This window comes from Apteryx mantelli, chromosome 10 (genome assembly GCF_036417845.1).
Source record: "Apteryx mantelli isolate bAptMan1 chromosome 10, bAptMan1.hap1, whole genome shotgun sequence".
In the NCBI taxonomy this organism is placed as follows: Eukaryota; Metazoa; Chordata; class Aves; order Apterygiformes; family Apterygidae; genus Apteryx; species Apteryx mantelli.
The window spans coordinates 4,521,479-4,542,180 of NC_089987.1; the positions used below are offsets into that span (position 1 = coordinate 4,521,479).

The 20,702-nt window shown below is 41.4% G+C and overlaps 1 protein-coding gene across 1 annotated transcript; it reads left to right on the top strand.

Annotated features, from left to right (window-relative positions):
* Positions 1-1,312: 1,312 nt before the first annotated feature.
* On the top strand, positions 1,313-20,498 carry KCNG4 (potassium voltage-gated channel modifier subfamily G member 4). The gene is made up of 2 exons (XM_013957401.2): positions 1,313-2,062; positions 19,713-20,498. The coding sequence occupies exons 1-2, from the start codon at positions 1,313-1,315 to the stop codon at positions 20,496-20,498; spliced, it is 1,536 nt and encodes a 511-aa protein (XP_013812855.2).
* Positions 20,499-20,702: the final 204 nt, after the last annotated feature.

Genomic DNA, 20,702 nt, shown 5'->3' on the forward strand with positions numbered 1-20,702 from the left:
GTCCCATGGGAAAGAGAAGAGAGACAGGGAGAGGGCAGGATCCACCAGCTCTCGCTCAGCGTCTTTCACCATGAAGCCCCAGGAGTCCAGAAGAGGAGCTGCCACTTAAGACACTGCCTCCTTTGCAAAGGATCTATTAGTACAACATATATTATATGAACACATAAGAATATTTTCCCCTTCCACAGAAGAAGAAGAGAAAGAGAAAAGAGACTGTGATCTCCAGAGTGCTATTTAGATTTTTCATGTAATCAATACTGTAAAATATCCCCAGGTCTTTCTGCTGGATTGCAACTCAGAGGACAGCTGATCAGTTTGCGGCATGTACACTTCACCTGCGGGGAAGCCAGGCGCTGGGCAGCAGCCCAAGGCGGGGTGGTAAGTAACTTTGGGGAAGTTTCTTTGGGATTTTTGCAGTTCACTGACTTGGGGTAATAAATGCCTGTGAACCTTTAGAGATTATGAAAAAAAAAAGGTTTTTGTCCATGAAGGGAGGAAGGGAAGGGGGGGTCTTTCGATTGCTTCTCTCCCCCTGAACTGATAGAATACTTTGCTTTCTGTTCATGTAACACAGTTTTCTCACGGGTGGGCAAATGTTCACCGTATTTTCTCAGTAATTTGCAGCGACATGAGACTGGCTTGATAAAAATACTCATCATTTATGCAGCACTTTACATCTTCAAAGCATTTTACAAACATCAACTAGTTAATCCTTGCACTATCCCTGAGAGGCAGGCAAGACAGGCATGTAGTGAAAGGAAGAGGAATTCCAGGCTGTGAGCATTCAAGTTAAAGCAATTAAGAACCTCACATCCAGCTGACAGCAGATAATTGACCACTGTAACTCTAATATTAAGCAGCTTAGTTGAGTTAGCGTGTATTTAAGGATTTAGAGAAATAAGCAAGAGCCGAGCAACAAACAACACGGGAAAATGCAGAGAGGTAACAGTGACCACGATGTGCTTGGTCTCGGGAGAGACCGGTCTGTTCACATTTTGATTTGCAGGCATCCGACTCTCCGCAATAATTCTGAATGAGGCTTTAGCCTTTCCCCGTGTCTGTGTGTTGCCAGACAACCAATCGCACTGCAAAGCAAATTGCATTCACAGCCTGCAGAGCTCAGGAAGGAGCATAGAGGTGACTTTTACTTACCAACAGGCACTCACTAATTTTGTCATTTAGGAAAGTAGCCTGAAACACCCTTTCTCTTGCAATAACCTCTACTATGTTTTCTCCTCCTTCCTGTATCTTTTGGCTGACAGATAACCCTGGTCTGATGCCATTTCGGATGTCCCAGTGAGAACTCTTAGAGATGCCTATTCTCTCAGGAGGCAGCGACCAAGACTACAGTAACATTAGCTACACTTCTTGTAATTCTCTGAGCCATTTCTTTCCTGTCTCCGTTGAAACCCCTTCCGTCAAAGGGGTCCATTACCAAAGAGCCAGGAGGATTTACCATCCTGATCAAGTCTCTGCGGTCGATCTAAAGACAGAGATTATGATAAATGTTGGAGGAATCAAATACCTGCTACCCTGGAGTACTTTAGATGAATTTCCCCTGACCAGACTGAGCAAACTAAAGTTTTGCAGCAGCTATGAAGAAATTATACAGCTGTGTGACGATTATGACGAAGACACCCACGAGTTCTTCTTTGACAGGAACCCCAATGCTTTTGGGATGATTGTCAGCTTCCTAGCAGCAGGGAAGCTGATGCTCTTAAGAGACATGTGTGCCTTGTCTTTTCAGGAGGAGCTGAGATACTGGGGGATTGAGGAATCCAACCTGGAGAACTGCTGCTTTCGAAAACTATTTCAAAGACTGCAGGAGTTGGCTGAGATACGCAAAGAGGAGGAGCTCCGGAAGAGCAAAGAAGCTGCGTGTGTTTTGGATGAGAAAACCAAATTCGGACAGTTTATGAACAGACTCAGAGATATGGTAGAAAATCCCCAGTCAGGACTTCCAGGCAAAGTCTTTGCTTGTCTCTCCATTCTCTTTGTGGCCACCACAGCTATAAGCCTTTGTGTTAGCACAATGCCAGATTTAAGAGCCGAAGAAGACAGGGTAAGTAAGTCCCTTTTTAACTAGTCTTACAACCCTCTTTAAATCTACTACAGAATTACAAGAAACTTGCCTGCCCTGTTAGGTATACATCATTAAAAAAAGCTAAAAAAGATACAGAAAATCCATAGGAATGACGTTCAAAACTGCTTCTGGTAATGAAATGGTCTATAGCAAAAAAATGCAATAATGGCTTAAATTACTTCTGTCAGTTTCAAAGTGATATTCGGCTAAAAATAATGCTAATTCTATTAATTGTCAGCTAAAATACAGGAAAGACCTTCTGGACAGAACAGATATTTCAGCTCTATAATACAGCATTGCTCTTCCTTTCTAAGAAACAGCACTTGCTAGTGAAAGTTATTAAATTAACTTGTTAGCTCTGAGACTCTCAAACTCACACTGTGGAGTTTTCTCTTCATCAGGCTTTACCCTCTAGTTATCAGCAATCTCTTGTTCGGACATGTCAGCTAAAGAAACATTTTCCCCTGACATCTTTATTTTTTAAAATAGCTGGATGTCTTCCCTTGTGATAATTCTGCCATAGAAGGATTTTAGGAGGAAAAAATATTCATTAATTTTTCCCCCAGAATAATGTTGCAGTTAAATAGCTGCGCAAAGATTAAAGGATGAGAGATATATGAACTATTTTGACAGAAACTTATATTCAAAGCTGGGCCTCCAAAACCAAAATTTTATGTCTACAGAATTCTGTACTTGCCCATATATGTATTTTTTGTAGGACCAATGCCAAATACTAGCTGAAAATGAACAGCTAACCACATATAAACTCTCTTCAAGAAAATCATCTGAAGTAATTCAGGGCAAATAAGTCAAGCCTGTATCATACAAGAAGGATCCTTTCAATAACATCATATTGAGCATTTCAGTGTTTTAAAGATTTGTCACTCTAACAAGACAATGGAGGAAACTAACAATTCAAAATTCTTTCAGATGTAATAAGGTCCAAATTAATCAAATAACCTTAGATTGATCTCCCTAATGACTTCTTCGGTTCATTTGTAAACTGCCCTTCCCAAAGTGTGCAAGAAGCTCTGGTTAAATAAATTCCTGCCCCAGGCACTGCTATAAGACAAGACACTCTTCAGAGTCTTGTATATTGATGAATAAAACTGTTTTTACATTTATAGCGCAGCATGATATGCACAACACAAAAATCTGTGTACATTTTATTGCTCAAGCAGTAATTCAAAGAAGCGCAGAATGCAGTCATGGTGAAGATATGTCATGGTATTTGATGTCTTTCAATAAAACTAATGATTGCACAGAGGGCTGAAATTGAAGATCATTCCCTGTTCCATTTAACCCCTTGAATATTAACTTACATTTCCAAAGGAGGACTATTACGTTTCAGTAGCAAGTCTGGCGCTTTTAAAATCCTCTACAGATATTACTTTAGGAAGGAAAAACTGTTACAATACTTCTTCCAAGGAAGCCTTTTTAAATACTGAGCATCCCTCTTACAATTAGATGTGAAAACAGCACCAACTCTCCTCTAGGAAGTGCTTCCTACTAACTTTGTTTAGGGAAGTAACCCCATGTATCTGATCTTAATTTTCAACCCACTGCAGGAAAAGCTTTTATCAATATTTTTTCATGAAAAAGGAGAACCACATAATGGTTCAGATCTCAGCTTAATATAATAAGTTGTGTGTTTTAAAAATAATTAACCATATTTTAGAAAGGGAAGAATCTTCAGTGTTAAAAACATATCTGGTAACTGAAACGCAGCTGCTTCACAGTCCCTGGATTTTCTATAAAACACAGACGACATCATTACCACTTAGAGATCTGCATAAATCTCACTACTTTAAAAACAAGCAAACTGGATTTAAACAAGCTCAAAAGCAAGACTGTTTAGAGTGCAGAGGAGAGGATGAAGGATGAACTTGAGCAAAGGACCACATTAGTCCTAATAGTAGGAAACATTACATAATTTACACCTACAGCACCCATCTAACACACTTTGTCATTGTGTCCCAGGAGCATACAACAGAGTATTGAAAATCCAATTTTCTGAGTCATTTAAAATTAGAAAAAGCATAAGAAAGCATAAGCAGATAGAGGAGACTGAACACTCATGGGCTGCAGAGAAGCAGAGAACGTGAACAGCGAAATATTTTCCATTCCTAAACTCTCAGGCTGCAACACCCAAGATCTCCTCACTGGGACCTCAAAAGAGTATTTTAGCTAGAACTGGCCAGAGAACTCATATAACTTAATCGACTAAAAATACTGCTTCTTGATTGTGGCTGAATCATACCCACGCAAACTGCAGTTCTCCTAAACTGATTTGTAACTCAGAACTGCTCCCTGGCTGACCTCTGCAAATGAGCCCAGGACGGGGACACGTTTACCAGCAGCCTGGGACAGGCACCCAACAGGGGAAACGCTGGCTCTGGGGGCTGACCATGAAGGCCACATGACAGCCTTTTGCCCAGTGACTAGAAACAGGGAAACTCCTTCAGTCGAGTTTCTGGGGTTAACCAGGAACAACCTGTAACTCCACACCCGCCTTCGAAGATGCCCCAACCTGAGGTTTATTCGTTTCTGGAGTTACAGCTGGCTACACCTCCGTGCAGGAACGTGCAACCAGGTCCTGCAAGGATCCATCTTCCAGTGTCGCTACCACTGGAAACAGAATTTATCCATTCTGAAGCATGAAGAAAAAGGGCTTTACCTCTGCTGCATATGTACCACTCCAGGCTCCTTTCTCCCATCATCACAGCCACACTATGAGAGTAAGAACCGGCTGCATTTCAGCTGCGGGAGAAGAAAAGAAAAGAAGTAGGGAAAAATACTACAAGGTCACTTCTGCTCCACTCGGAGGCTTGGCTGTTCCCACCGGCAGGCATGCGATCGCTTGTGCTTTCGGCCGCCGGCGAGCCCGGGCTGCTGTGAGGAGCAAACGGGAGCCCTTGCCGGCACCGCTGCCGGGGAAGCGATGGAGCGAGGGCGAGGAGCCGAGGGCAGAGCAGCCGCATCCATGGGGGAAGCCCAGTTGCCCTGGCAACACGAGGGCCGCCAGGAGCCACCTCCGGGGCACGGCGGCGGGCGAGGGGGGGCTAGCGCCAGGGCGGGAACCCGGCCGAAGGTAAAACGAGCAGGCGACGATAAATCATACGGGGCACGTCCCCTAGAATACTTCGGACGGCGCTTAGAAACCTCACCCTTAGAGATATGAAAGCAAAACGGAGCCAGACGGGCAAGCGGTTCCGCACCTATATAAAGCAACCCAGCGTGTCGTGGATCCAAGCCCCAGGGAACGGCCCCGGGCTGAGGAATCGCCCAAAAACCGGCCCAGAAATTCCTGCCGAGCGCTAGCGAGCTCCAGGTCAGTCCCCGGGGCCTGCCCACGGGATGGATGTACAAACGGACTTACCGCACGCAGTGCCGACGGGACCCGTCAACAACAAATTAGGTCATTTGGGGATAAAACAACTGAAAATTCACACCCTCCAGCGGCAATACAGCCTTCCCTCGGATATTTGCAGCCATTCTTTATGAAGAGCAAACTGTCATCAGCAAGGAAGCAGATATAAGCGTATCACCAAAAGGCAGCGACGGAGGGACGCGGCGGTGCGGGGAAAGCAGAGGGGTATCTGCAGGCGAGGGGCTCCGTTGGTCGCTCCTGGCTGAACGGGAAGCGTAACAGCACGGCAGGTCCGAACCCGGGAATGCACGTGTAGAATAAGGAAGTTCGAATGACAAATCCACAAACATTTCCCTCCGGTGAAGGAACCGCGATCAGCCCGTTAGAGACGAGCCACAAGTCCCACCTCAGGGTTACAAGCAGGATCCAAACTCGGAGGGGCAGAGGAGCTACTGAAATAGTCACTGCTCGGCACACGCGATCCAAAGGAGAAAGATCCTCACACCATGGAAAGCTGGAATAAAACCACCGCAGACGGGCCTGGGCAGGGCCACTATCTGCTTTGAAGCACCCTCGGGATTTTCTTTCGGAAGAAATACTTCTTTTAATGAGTCCTTAAGCTTGGCATCCTCAGGAACAATCATTCAGCAGAAAGGACACAACAAGGTCTTTTCTTCAAGAAAGCCAAGTAAATTAAGATTAGGGAAAAAAAAGCAAAAAAAGCAAACCCAGACATTTCCATTCCCTGTCCCTCAGCACTGGCAACAACCAAATCTCTTTCTCCTGGTGTGGAAGGCAAGCTAGCCGAGCTCCCAGCAAACCACATTTACGTGATTTCACATGGCCCCGGTTAAGAGAGAAGGAAATGTCTATCCTCAGTTCTCCCTCTACTATCCAGTGACCAGTGAGGGGTCAGGCCTGGTTACTATCAATTTTTGCATTTGCTCTTTAACCGACCTTGAGAAGCTTGTAATTGCTTCATGTATTGTATATAATCTAATGAAACATAACCAACACATATGTTGCGACCAGTATTGTCAGGCCTATGATCTTACCTTGAAACTGAGAATATCCATTTTTTAAAGCTCCAGTTTCTAGGGTCATTTGATTAAGAGCAAATCAAATTCCTTCTAAAAAAATAAGTTTTTAGCCTCTGATTGCACAGAGAATCCAGAAAACATGCACAAAGGAAAAACACCCAGTAGATACATAACATGCAGAATCTTTTTTGAAATGATTTTTCATTCTGCATCATAATTTTTGGGGCCCTGACTTATGTTTTTTCAGTGTTTAATGTAGCTGATGCTGTCTGTATCATACTGAAAACAGTCTGTTTGGCCTGTTCACTAGAAGAAGCTGCAAAGCACTTTTTTAAAAAGTGGAGTTATGATACTTTATAGGGGAAAAGACCATTTATTGGGCTTCCTGTGAAGAGAAAGAAAATCAAACAAGATATTTGTTTCATCCGGATTACTATCTCCACAGCTAAACGTGATAATTATGAAAGTTCACATTGACTTCTCTTTAACCAGTTCAGTATGTTCAGGTATGTTTGCAAGAGATATATCCTTAGTATTCAACCTATTAAATCCATTCCAAACACATTATAGCATAACGCTCCAACCCTGCCCATAACCCACAGATAATGTCAAACATCTCTAGTGCATTTACTAAAGGAAAATCTGGAGAACTTGGAGTAACTGGAGGAGATAATAATCCATATGAAAGTGCCCCTGAGAGGTGTGTAAAACCAGTCCTACAGCTCACATATTCTGCAAAGATAAGCCTCTTCATCAAAGTGTAATTTGGCCAAGTGGTAGAAGCAATCACCTTTGCTAAATTGGATATGACAGTCAGGTTTTGACAAATACTGCTGGCTACCTTTTTTATAGCTTTTAAATAACGGGGTCTAAATATTGATCAAAAAAAAATTTTTCTAGCTGGTTAGCCAGGGCAAAATGATTCCTGATGAATAATATCTTTTTCAATGAGTAGTTCAGAGTAGTATTAATGAAGCAGGGCACTGCTCAGAATGTATCTGAAAAGTAGGGGTGTTTGACACTAACTCTATGTTCAGACTTATCTTCTAATATAAGGCATACATCTCACAAAGCGTGGCACAGAATGACATGTTCAACTGCCAAGAGATTCATGAAGTTCTGACTTTCAGAAACACTTCTAACACTCATTTAAAAATGTAAGACTATAAAGGCATATATGTATATGCCTCTCTATAAATACATTGGTATATATATGTATATAAAACCTGAAATTACTTGGAAGAAAATAAAGCTGGATGAGCTTTGGTTTTACTGCATCTGCTCAGTACATTTTTCTGGGTTCTTATCTGAATAATTATTGTGGACATTCACTTTCCCAACTCATCTAGTACAATTCTGATTTCTTCCAACCATTTTGGTCAGAAGTTAAAATATTGCAGCATTTTAAAGTATGAAAATGTGTTTCACTGAAGCACCAAAAAACTTGCAATCTACTAGGTGCACACAGCACAGTAGAATCCAGCTACCTTATTTACATCATGGATTGAATTAATTAAATTAATATAATCTGGAGAAAGATAGAAGAAATAGAAGTATAGTTTAAGAAAACCTATGGATGCGAAAAATCAGAAACCGGAACACTCAAGTCTGGGACTTTGATAAATACAGGTTATTGCTTTATGGGACATGCCTTTTTTGAGGTTTGCATATACATACAGTAATGTCCAATGCTCTGACCTTGAAACTGGACTGTAACATTAAGACTCTCATTAAATAGTTGCAAATTGCTAGCAACTGTTTTGCAGGGAGAGCTAATCCAAGCATCCACAAACAAAAGCACATATTTCAACATTAAATCTAATTTGTACAACATTGGTGGAGTTTACAGTACTTACCTGCTCTACAAAACCAAAGGGGGGGGGAATCAGTGGGAGGCAGGTGCTGCTGAACATCTGTGTCTCAGCTTACCCCTGCTGCCACACAGAACAATTTTCTTTTAAAAGTCTGGACACTCTGTTTCAGTGAGTAAATGGATTCTGCATGGTTTTCAAATGCTGGCCCTGCCAGCGCAAGGTCCAGCATTCAGAAAGCACAATTAGACATTATTAGTTTGCCTTATGTCCACCCAGCTTTGGCTGCAGCCCAACAGCAGTAAGTCTCCTGGCTTTGCACGCTACCCTGAGGGAACACCCAGCTGTTGTAGCTGCTCCGCAACGGGCAGTCAATCAATTGCAATTCCGTGTGCCAGCAAATGTGTCCTTTTCTGGCAATCATGCTTCCTTTTCTCTTTTTGCTGCTTTTAAGTTTGTAATATCTACAATGGGAAAACAGTCCTGTTCACTTTCTCCACTTGAGTTATCTCAAGGGGTTCAGCAGGGATGGTTACTTAATAAAAACCTCCTTTGAGATGATGGGTGTTTCCTCAGTGGCACTCTGTCTTTGGAGAATGCCATTTGGAGTCAATGCTCCCTCTGAGTTCATAGCAATGATGCATCAAGTATTAAAAATAAACCACCATCCAGATTTGCATGTGCTTTACAATTCCTCCTCAAATATGACAGAAATCTTTAGCACTCTCCATTCTACTACTACAAGTAAATTTAGAGACTGGTATTTTAATTCTGAAGGGGTTTGAGCAGATTTCATTGCTCATTTCATTGCAGCCTCAGGGCTATGAAAGGCATATGTTGTGTTTACTGCCACAGTATCTGCTTCTCAACCATATTTTGGACCCCACTGTACACGTACACTCTGCACTATACAGTTACAGTAACAGGTAGTCTCTGCTCCAAAGAACTTACAGTGCAGCCACAAAAGAAGCAGAAAAGAAACAAGAACAGGGCAAATGACTTGACCAGCAGCAAATCTGGAAATTGAAGATCTTTCTTCAGAGTCTCTGACAAATACCTTGTTTGTTTGACTGTGTTGTTCCTCACAATTGCAAACTGAAGTCCACTAAATTTCTTATTGGAAAAACAAAAAAAAGATTTCACCTCTTTCTCCCAACCCAAACATTTCAGGGTCACCTCTCCAATTGGTTTAAATCAGTATCCCTTCCTCAAATTCATCAGACTGATTCTCACAGAGGTAGCAGAATAAGTACCCAAGCTTAAAACATAATTGAAATATTTTATTTTAGTTACATTTCTTCCCCAGAGGAGATAATAATGTGTTGGATACAGAGATAATAATTTCCCTTTCTCTATGTTCTTTCTAATGTCCACATTAATATAAACCCAATATTAGTTCAGTTTCCTCGAATGTACTAGTTGCAGCAATTGTTTTCACAAGTCCAGATTTCTTTCCCCTAAAGCAAAGTGAGTGGGAAATGGTGGTGTGATCAGAATACACAGCACTCCTTTAACAAGCTCATCATTCTGTAAATCAGGTTACAGTCTCCCTCTCCGTAGGCAGTAAACCTTTCCATTTTATTGCATCGGGTCTGTAACCATAAATCCAATAATGGAGTGATCCATAACATGGGGTTTTCAAGTTCTCCCTGACCATCATTTGATTCAATGGAGCATGGTTTAATTATTCAGATAATAGCAGCAACGCAGTCATGATGATTCAGCAGCACCTGCGGCACTGCAGTTAGATCCTCACAGCTCCAGGTATGGAGGAAACACTTACTAACACATACTAACCAAATTGCCATTTTGCAGCCAAAATGGATGTCTCCCCTGCACCTGTTCATTTCCTGCCACAGACTGGCATGAGGAGATCTGGGGAGCCCGTTAGGTACCTCGGTTCCCTATGCAAAGGTCTTGATTTGCCTCTTCTCCACCCTAACCACACTCTCTCGACTTTTTGACTCACTCTGTAGACCCGCTATCTTGGATTTGTGGGGAGGCTGGAGTAAGAACTGAAGCTGAATTTTTTCACTATTAGCTTGTATTTTATCCCACAGAGGGAATTCTCTGGGGAGAAGCTATAGGTTAGGATGCAGTCCCCAGGAATAGGCTTCAGAAGTGCGTGAGGCTGGACAACAACATCCTGCCCAAGAAGTAAGTCAACCTGGGGCTTGGAGAGGAAACTTTCTGTGGGAGTTTTACTTCTAAATCCTCCATGTACCAGGCTGAATGTTTTTTATCTGAGTGGACCAAAAGGCCAGACAGCAAGAAGACCAACCTTGCTGAGATAAGCCTCCATTACATGTTGGATAGCAGGCAGTCCATACAAGCAGGCAGCAGGCAGGTTCTACTTTTCTTTAACAGCCAATAGCCACAAAACAGAATGATCCCACCTGCTGGCGTTTCTGTGGACCCTGGCCTCACTCCACAAAACTGTGTGTGGGTCTGAGCAGTAACGGACAGTATTTGAATGTACCAAATAAAATCTGGATACACCAGGGAAAGTTCAGCAGATGTCAGTTGTGACCTTGCATCAACCGTGCTGCCAGGCCCTGAGGTTCTGGGTAGAAAAATGATATTCCAGCAGCCTATACTTCGTTTGCTGGGTGCAAGGCAGGCCCAGATCCTGCCTTTCAGTATTTAGAGAGACTCTCTTTTAGGACTCCATAGGAGTCTGAATCAAGAAGAGTCAAGCATATTGTTTGAGTTTCCTCCCCGCTTTCTTTTGAGTGCCTTTGTTCAGTATCTTTCTGGAGACCTTCTGAAATTGGGTGACTAAACATCAAAACAGCCTTTACTCAGAAGCAATCACTTCTGCACCTAGGGTGGATCTAGCTGGGAAGAGCTTTCATATCCTTGCTGTCTGTCACTCATTTGTTTAAAGATGATGAGCCAGCTGGTTTCCCTAAATATGCCTCCGGGAATAACAGCGTTTGCATACAGTGATTCCATCACAACTTCTTGCTGAGTTCAAGGACTTTTATCAGCATTGCTTCACAAATAATACTACTTGCCTTTCTCATAAGTATACTGTATAAACAAGCTGTTTCAAGGCTTAATCTTGATAAAGCAACATATGCATGTATTGCTAATGTATAAGTTGTTTCCACTATAAAGCTTTAGAAAACATTGCTCTTTGTAGGGATGGATGTGATTCTGAAATAAATCATATATTGATCTAGCAGTAGATATTAGCAAAGTATTACATAATCACTGATGCAACTTTGGCCATTTAACTAGGAAATAGATGATCTTACACAAAAAATAACTTAAAATCTGCTAACATCACCATGAACAGTGCTCAGTGGCAAACATAAAAGGAGATCATGAGGAATGCTGCAGATTCACCTTTCCTGTACTTCAGACTCCACCCTATTTATATACCTGTGTGAAATTCCAATTTACACACCACAGAAAAGAGGCTCAGATTGCTGCCAATGAACTTCCAAGGAGACTCAGTAATACCAAGGGCAGAAAATTGGTACTGCAGTTGCTGCAGTAGAGCTGCAGCACTGCACTTCTAATATAATGGGAATAACAGGACATTTTCCCATTTTTCCTCAGATTAAGAACAAGTTTGCATGCCTCTGATGCTTTCAGATAGTTTAAATTCCCTTTTATACCCCTCCAGAAAACACTTATAAAGGATTTATTTGTTTGGTTAGGCTTTTTTTTTTTTTTTTTTTAAAGAATCAGTAATACGACATGAAGTATCCATGCCCACAATGTAGAGCAGGTGGGGATATAATACTCTTCTTCAGAAAAGTGCCAAACTTTGCTAGTCTGCTGGTAAGCAGCCAGCTATTACTTAACCATCAGAATTGTGCCACCAATTTCCACAGTGCTCTACAAAGGATTACAAAGAACAGATCTGTTCCAAATGATACTGGTAAGGCAGCCAGAGGTAAAACCTGAGATCCTGTTTCAAATTCAGGAAAAATGTCCTTTGTATCAATGTGCAACATAACCTTCAACTGCTAACAATCCAGACAGACTCAGGTTCAAATATGCAGAATCCCCAGATTATATTTTAAGAAGATCATACTGGAGTGTGCAATGTGCAAAATACAAATTCTTACTTTGTGTTTGCTTCAGCATTTATTAAAAAACACCTTACAATGGGCTAAAGGGTAAATATCCACTTCAAAAGGTCCTGGGGAAAGTCTTCAGCAGTAGGAAGTTGATTGGCAGATAAGAAGGTAATGATTCAGAACAGGTTTTTCATAGCATATTTCAGTTATAAGTGTCTTAGAGCGCAACCAAGCGGGCCACAAATGGTAATCAGAGAAACAGACTCTGAAGCTATGAGGACTGTTCCTTGCTATTCTCATCAAGTTATCTATAAATGAGTTCCAGATAAGGAGAAAATTTATTATTATGAATATGTAACAAACTATATTGCATCTGAAAACAGAGGTGGATGGATAAGGTATATATATTCCCCAAGGGGGAAATACCGATTCAGTCTCCCTGGGCATCGCTGCAATTATTGATGCATACAAAAATATTATTTCCAGTGGATCAGATTTATGTCCCTTGTAAAATGGGATAGTGCAGCATAATTCCAAGATCTGGTTTTGTTTATTACCCTAGATGTCATTATGTCTTAACTAATGTTCATGGTAAGCCAAGAGGGCACTGGGCCAGGAAATGTATCTTATTTATCTTGCAAGCCGCACATATCTCTTTAGTTTATTTAGCTTGAGTTCACAGTTAGTAAGTTCTGTAAACTCACACATGCATTTGAGGTCTCAGATTCAGCTGACACACAGTACCCAGGCTAGTCATAGTCTCAGAGGTGCTGAAATCACGAACGGAATCACACAGAATCACAGAATGGTTGAGGTTGGCAGGGAGCTCTGGAGATCATCTAGTCCAACCCCCTTTCTCAAGCAGGGTCACCTAGAGCATGTTGCCTAGGATTGTGTCCAGGTGGTTTTTGAATATCTCCAAGGATGGAGAGTCTACAACATCTCTGGGCAACCCGTTCCAGTGCTCTGTCACCCTCACAGTAAAGAAGTTTTTCCTCATGTTCAGACGGAGCTTCCTGTGTTTCCGTTTGTGCCCGTTGCCTCGCGTCCTATCGCTGGCCATCACTGAGAAGAGTCTGATCCCATCCTCTTTACACCCTCTCTTCAGATACTTATAGACATTGATAGGATCCCCCCTCAGTCTTCTCTTCTCCAGGCTGAACAGGCCCAGCTCTCTCAGCCTTTCCTCATATGAGAGATGCTCCAGTCCCTTAATCATCTTAGTAGCCCTTCGCTGGGCTCATTCCAGTAGCTCCATGTCTCTCCTGTATTGGGGAGCCCAGAATTGGACACAGTACTCCAGATGTGGCCTCATCAGGGCTTAGTATCCTCTTGAAAAAGGCACTGGATGACAGCTACAGTAAAACTTACCAGCGTCAAAAAGTTTCTCATAATTAGAAATATTACATTCTAATCATTGGCCCTACATGGATCCAATTTGCTTACACATTTATGAGGAGCGTACACTAAAAAGGCAAAATGTATTGAATTGCTGATTATAAACTGACTATACATCTGACTATATGAATCTATAGTTCACCTACTTTGAAACTGCAGTCCCAGTCCCTTTCGTCTCAAAAAGGAAAAGGTCCAGAGACAGGCAAAGAGGGTGGAATTGCTTCGTACAAGCAATGACTACGGCAGGCAGAGCTCTTCAGAGTGGGAACAAGCTGACTGCAGGGGGCTACGACAGAGGTCTGCAAAATTGCAAATAGCAGGAACTGAGTGGATCAACTAATCAACATCCCTTCCAAAACGACAGCTAAGGGGCATCAGATGAAATGAGCAGGAACCTAGCTCAAAACAAATGAAAAGAGGTGAGTCTCCATGCAATAGGCTGTAAACAAAAGAATGGCCAACTTTACGGTAGAGAAATTCAGTTACAGGCTTAGCTCAGGCTTACACAAGCACCATGTTCGGCTCAGGAAGTTCTTGAACTGAAAACAGTTAGAGGCTGGGAGACAGAGATGTGCCCGTTATCACTCTTCCTTGGGCATTTGTGCTTCCTTAGGCTGTTGGAATAGGACATTGGGCTAACTGGACTCAGTACAGCTATTCTCACATTTTATTGTGATCCTATTTTTTGATATCCAAAGGAAAGTTAATAAAAGCATCCTAAAATGAGCAACTTTACGGTATCACTATAAACATTCCAACACGTATGAGAACCCATAAAATGAACCAACACCTTATGCAGTGGAAGGAAGTAGTGAAAAGGAAGCAGGAATTGCTTATTATCTCTGGTGGTACAAAGCTTTAGTACAGCTTTGGTGGTACAGCCACCAAAAGGTGGTTTGAGGTGGTTTATGAATTTAGGAAATCACTTAGTATTTCAGCCATCAGGCTCAGTATATATCTTTTTATATACAAATCAGTGTTTCCTTCACTGCTGAGCCAAATTTTTTTTCCACAGGTAACATCAACACCAGGCAGTTGTTTTATTATATTTATATCATACTTTGTAGAATTTCAGCTAGACACAAGTTCCACAAATCCTGATAAATTCTGGTATTGTTCAAAAGTAAATCTGCAGGATGAATAAGGTATGAAGAATTAGCTGCTCACATGAGCTCAACTTTATTCTAACTGCTCTCTCATCAGAGCCGATGACAGTTTGAGTACTGATTGACACTACAACAGATGCAAAACATCTCAGAGGGCTTTGCTGAAAAACCCACCCAACATATTTATGGTCAGTTTTATGTAAGATCTGATCATTTCCTCATGTTCACAGCCAACACCATATTTGCTTAGAGCTACACCATGATACTTTGGGTGCAAAAATGCACACAGTATGTGAAGGAATTCAGGGACAAACTGGACTCAAAGATTAGAAAATAAAAGCTCAGAATTTTGCTCTAGTTACTGGCAAGGCCAAGAGGGGGATTTTTTTCCATTTGGTTTTGTTTTGGCAGCTACTGATCGCTGGAATTTCCCAAATGTGTTTGCTTTGATCAGCAAGGGGTAAGATATATAAGCTCCCATGGCACAGAAACTGCTTTATTGACCATTTATGCAAAACACTTGGCCTACAATTGCATTGTCAGCACTTGATACTCAGGACACTCAGGATGGGATCTTAGGCGTCTCACCTCTAGATCATTGCTAGCCGTCCTTCACCAGTTTACTGAAAGTAGCTGGCATCTGATGACAAGTTAGTGACAACAACAAATTTGAAATTTACCACTGACATAAAGGTGTCCATATTTTGGTAAATATATAGTATTTAAATCAGTGTGTTATTCTGCCTGTTCTTTGGACATTAGTTGTATATGGAATAAGAAACACTGAAGTCTGAAACCATCAGAAATACTGGGAGAGGTTTGGTATTTAATTTTTCCTTTTCTTAAAAGTTTTCCTTTTATTATCTCCTTAAGGAAAATATTTCCTTAAATATTTTCCTTTCCTCAAATATTGGCTTTGGTATTTAATATTTCCTCTTTTACCCTCTTACCATTCCAATATTTGCTACTTTTGAGTAGGATGTTCAAAGGATCTGCTATCTTGAATAAGATTGATGTTAGAGAGGAATATCATCCATAAACCATGTCACTTATATTACATACTATATACAAGCATTCCTAATAGATAAAACATTCACATATGAACTCACTGAATGAAATTTATCTCCCAGTGTGAAATTAATGAGCACGTTCTCATTAAATACTATAGAGCCAGGTTTTTACACTTCATTTCCAGACATTCATGACAGAGAAATGAGCAGACAGAAAGAGAGGCTTGGAAGTGTCTGACAGACGTCGTATATGGACTGACTAAATACGGGTGCACATCTACACCAGGCTGCGGAGTGAAATAGCCCTGCTGCAAGATGATAACCCGGCTGCACTATTTCTAGGGCTCAGGTGAGCCGTCTCCTCATACAGAACTGCGCTGGGCTGTGTGGATATACCCATTGCCTCCGAGAGAAACAGGGCTGCCTTTGCTGCATGCCTTCCCGTAGTGTAGGCATGCCTGAAGCAAACACGTCCTTTTTCTCTCTCTCATCAGAAGAAAAAGAAGCACAGAATTGCATTGCATGAGTCACGGAGTCAGAAATCGTGATATTCTCACTCTTTTGTTTGCTACAGCAAAAAAAAAAAAAAAAAGAGAGAGACTGGTTTTTTCTTACACAGTTTCTAAAATGTCTTTTGCAAGTACCTGGGAAAGAAAGCAAGCTAATAGGAGATAACTCACCATCTTTTCCATCCCCACCCACAACTATGCACACAGGCGAAATAAAATACACAGTAACATCCCAGAAAGTTTGAATCAAAAGATGTTATTCTGAAAAATGAAATATGCATTTAGGAAGCTGATTGCACAGATTGCTTTCTCTAAACATATATGACTTTCCATGGGGATTACTGAGGCAAAAAAACCCTCCCAAATCAGTCTTTACAATGTTACACCTTGAAATTTCATATTCAATTAGAAAGATAGCTTAGATCTTAATCGTTAAAATTCCCAACAAACAAAATTTCTTTTTCTGTATTTTCCAAGGAAGGAAGAATTGTGAAAGCAACAAGATGATCTGAGAGCAATGTCACCTGTAGAAGTTTTTATTGTAGAACTGGTCGTAAATGTATAAAGGTAAATAAAATAGCAGATGCGCTGGAAATTCAGTCCAGTTAACAAAAAATAAAATAAATCTTCATGGAAATAATGAATAATTCATAGGACACATCACTAGAGTGATCACAGGCAGGTAGAGTCCAGGCTGCACGGTAAAAATAATTTACAACTCAGAAAAAGTGAACACTGTATAACATGATTGCTGATTACAAGCGATCTTATCAAGCCAAGTCAGCAACTCTGCAAACATCAGCGCGCTCTAGGCACTGCCACGGCAATGGCTTCAAATACAGCTACAAGCTGATCCTCTCCGCATAGCTCTAGCAGGGCAGAGGCTTCGTTCCCTTTTGAGATGTTTACTTTAAGAGACAAATTATGATCATGACAGTGTACATTGCAGAAAAAGGAAAAAGCCCCAAACAGTGCTACAGAGCTAAATTGGTCCAAGGGACAGATGGGCCAAAACACACAGGGAAGGGATATATTGCCATTTTACTTAGGAAGTAGTCTCAGGTAGCCAATGACTGTACCAGGTGACAACTGCAGAGCTACACGATATAAATACTGCTTGAACGAAAGACTTACTATCTCCTACGAATATCAGTAATTCTGTCACAAGGGACACTCAAAAACCAACATCAGTTAACCTCTGCATTGCTTCGTGAACACTGGTAGTAGGTTTAATTAGTAGCAGAAGTATGTGTTTTCCATGCGGTACTTAATATTGCTTGTGAAATTTGGCTGAGAATGGATGACGCTGTATCAGGAACTGTTCCTAGCCTAATTTCAGAGACAGGCTATCAGGAAAGACGCATACAGCAGCCTTTACTTTGTTGCACAGAGTTTACCAAAAACCCATTCAAGAACCAAGAGTCTGCAGTTATTCCTGAATATCACATGGCCACTCTGCTCCCCAAAAAGGAGGCTCTATCTCTGCACAGATCCTCCTTTACCCTTCCTGATTCTGCCTGATCTTCTGTGGTTGTGAGCATCTCACAGATGCAAGTCACTATCCCCTGTTCAGCGAGCATAAAAGGAGAAGATGCTTTATCCTTCCCAAGCCTCTGTGTATCAAAGTTCCAGCCGGGAAGAGCTATTTGCTAAACATTAATTTTCAAGCAACTTAAGTATATAAAATGAAATTGCTCCCTTAAAACTATGGTTTTCTGAAACATGGAGTGATGCCCCATACTCTAATTTCAGTCTGGAATTTCAAAGGATAATGACAATAATCTATTAATCCACTTCTCTGCTTTCCATTTATGGCTGTATCCAGGATTCATGGGACAGGAAGAGATTTCTCATCTCCATTAAAAATTTAAACCCTGTATACTTCAGATACCTACATTTTGATTCTGTGCTCAGGGCTGCTTCAGAGTCAGCCAAAGTCCATGAAAGATTCCAGCTGACTTGAACTGGTTTTGGATTAGACCTGTAATCCAAATACTTGCATCAACGCAAGTTCTTCATTTAAATAATGGCATGCCACTGTGAAAACATCATGCAAGTACCTCTTAGGTGGTGTTCTTCAGTAAACTTGCTCAAAATGCTTAAATGAAAAAAACAGTCCAATCACAAGAGAAGGTCTCTTAAGAACATATTGATTTTCCTTATAAGTTCGGGAATGTATTTATCAATAGGATGGATAGGGTGTGTAAGAAGGCAGTGATATCAGCATTTAAAACTAACGAGTGCTTTTCAGGAGGAGGTGTTTCAGCTGCTAAGCAGTACATGCTGCTTTAATTGTTGCTTTTTTGTCTCATATAAAGCAAAAAATGGTGAGCAGTACCTGTTTCACTTCCAACCAATTGCAATATAGCGAGCAGGCACTGCGAATATGAAGGCGGCAGTACATACACCTGATTCACTGCACCAGAAGCGACCACTTGTTGGTTGTCTCTCTGGCTGGTTCCCTAGTGGCTCCCCATATGCTGCTCATCACTTAAGGACAAAGCTCAATGTATTCTCTTGCTTACCCAAATAATCACGAGCTAATTTACATTTGCCTCCTCATTTCACTGGAATAGGCCAAAAGAAGTTTCATCTTTTAAGTTCAGCTCAGGAAAATAAAAAATGGGCATCCAAGGTAGCTGAACTAATGCAATTCCTTTGATTACAAAGATCAGAAAGTATTGCTAAAAGCATGTGGCCTCAATACTGTGAAAGGATTCTTCAAGGCAAGTTTCACCTGCCAGATGGGTATTTATTTTCCTTTAGACTGTAATTATTGTAAAACATTTGCATGTACAGAAAAAAAAATGATTTGTATGAGGCATAACTGAGCCAAGGATTCAGATGACTTAATGAGTATCTCTGAACCACTTCTAATTGCACCAGAGTACAAAGCATTTGTGCAAGCACCATACATTGAACGGCACCAGAAGTTTGCAGAGACATTCACACGTTAGTCTGTCATTGCAAGAGAAATTACTTTCTCTGCAGACTTACAAATCAGTCAAGTTTAAATTAATTTCTGTTTGAGAGCTGAAAGTGGGACTTATTTGTGACTTACAGCCTGTGTACTAAGACTTTACACAGAGAAGAATTTCATTCATTTGTACTGGAAGAAGCAACATAATAAAATAAGCAAAAGTTATATCAGTTCGTTCAGATATTTCATGCACTTATTACCTTTTACAGACTACTGAAAGATGGCTGCCATACCATCACACCTGCTAGCTGGAATTTGTTTATTTCTGATACTGGTGACTCAAGTAGATGCATATTTCTTCTTCCTTAATGTTTTTGGATGCTGGTTCACAGACTGTTCTTTTATTTAATTCTCTTTTTGTTTTGTGTCAGGGCGAGTGTTCCCAGAAGTGCTATTACATCTTCGTCATAGAGACCATCTGTGTGGCTTGGTTTTCCCTGGAGTTCTGCCTCCGATTTATTCAGGCAAGGAGCAAGTGTCAGTTCTTCAAAGGGCCCCTAAATATCATTGACTTCTTGGCTATTTCACCCTATTATGTTTCCCTCATCCTGGCAGATGATGACTCAAATGAGGAGGCTGAGAGGCCAAGCAGCAACACATATTTGGAGAAGGTTGGTTTGGTGCTACGGGTTTTACGTGCCTTGAGGATCTTGTACGTAATGCGCCTTGCCCGGCACTCCTTGGGCTTGCAGACTTTGGGCCTCACGGTTCGGAGATGCACGCGGGAATTTGGCCTGCTTTTGCTCTTCTTATGCGTGGCTGTCACTCTATTTTCTCCGTTGGTCTATCTTGCTGAGAATGAATCTGGGAAGGTGCTTGAATTTACAAGCATTCCTGCCTCTTACTGGTGGGCCATCATTTCAATGACCACTGTGGGGTATGGAGACATGGTACCACGGAGCGTACCGGGCCAGATGGTGGCTCTGAGCAGCATCCTCAGTGGGATTCTCATTATGTCTTTTCCTGCAACATCAATATTCCACACTTTCTCCCATTCCTACTCAGAGCTGAGAAAGGAACACGAACGATTGCAGTCTCGGCTAAACAGAACAAAAGATGCCAATCACTCCGGAGAAAGCGACACCTTCAATGAGACAGACAGCCTGATCCTGGAGGAGCCAGTATCACCGATCAAATACATTTACACAGGGAACTAAACCTTGCTGTAAACCATTCCCAAGAACAAGAATAGGAATATACACATATGTATGTCAATGTAATACAAAGCAAAGCAACAACATAGGTTACGATGCAATTTTTCTCTTCTGACATAGGTATAATAAAAGCAGTCAAGCCAACTCAGCTAGCTCCAACACATCATTATGGAGTTGAAGGTTCTGAGAATGTCAAAAGTCAGAGTT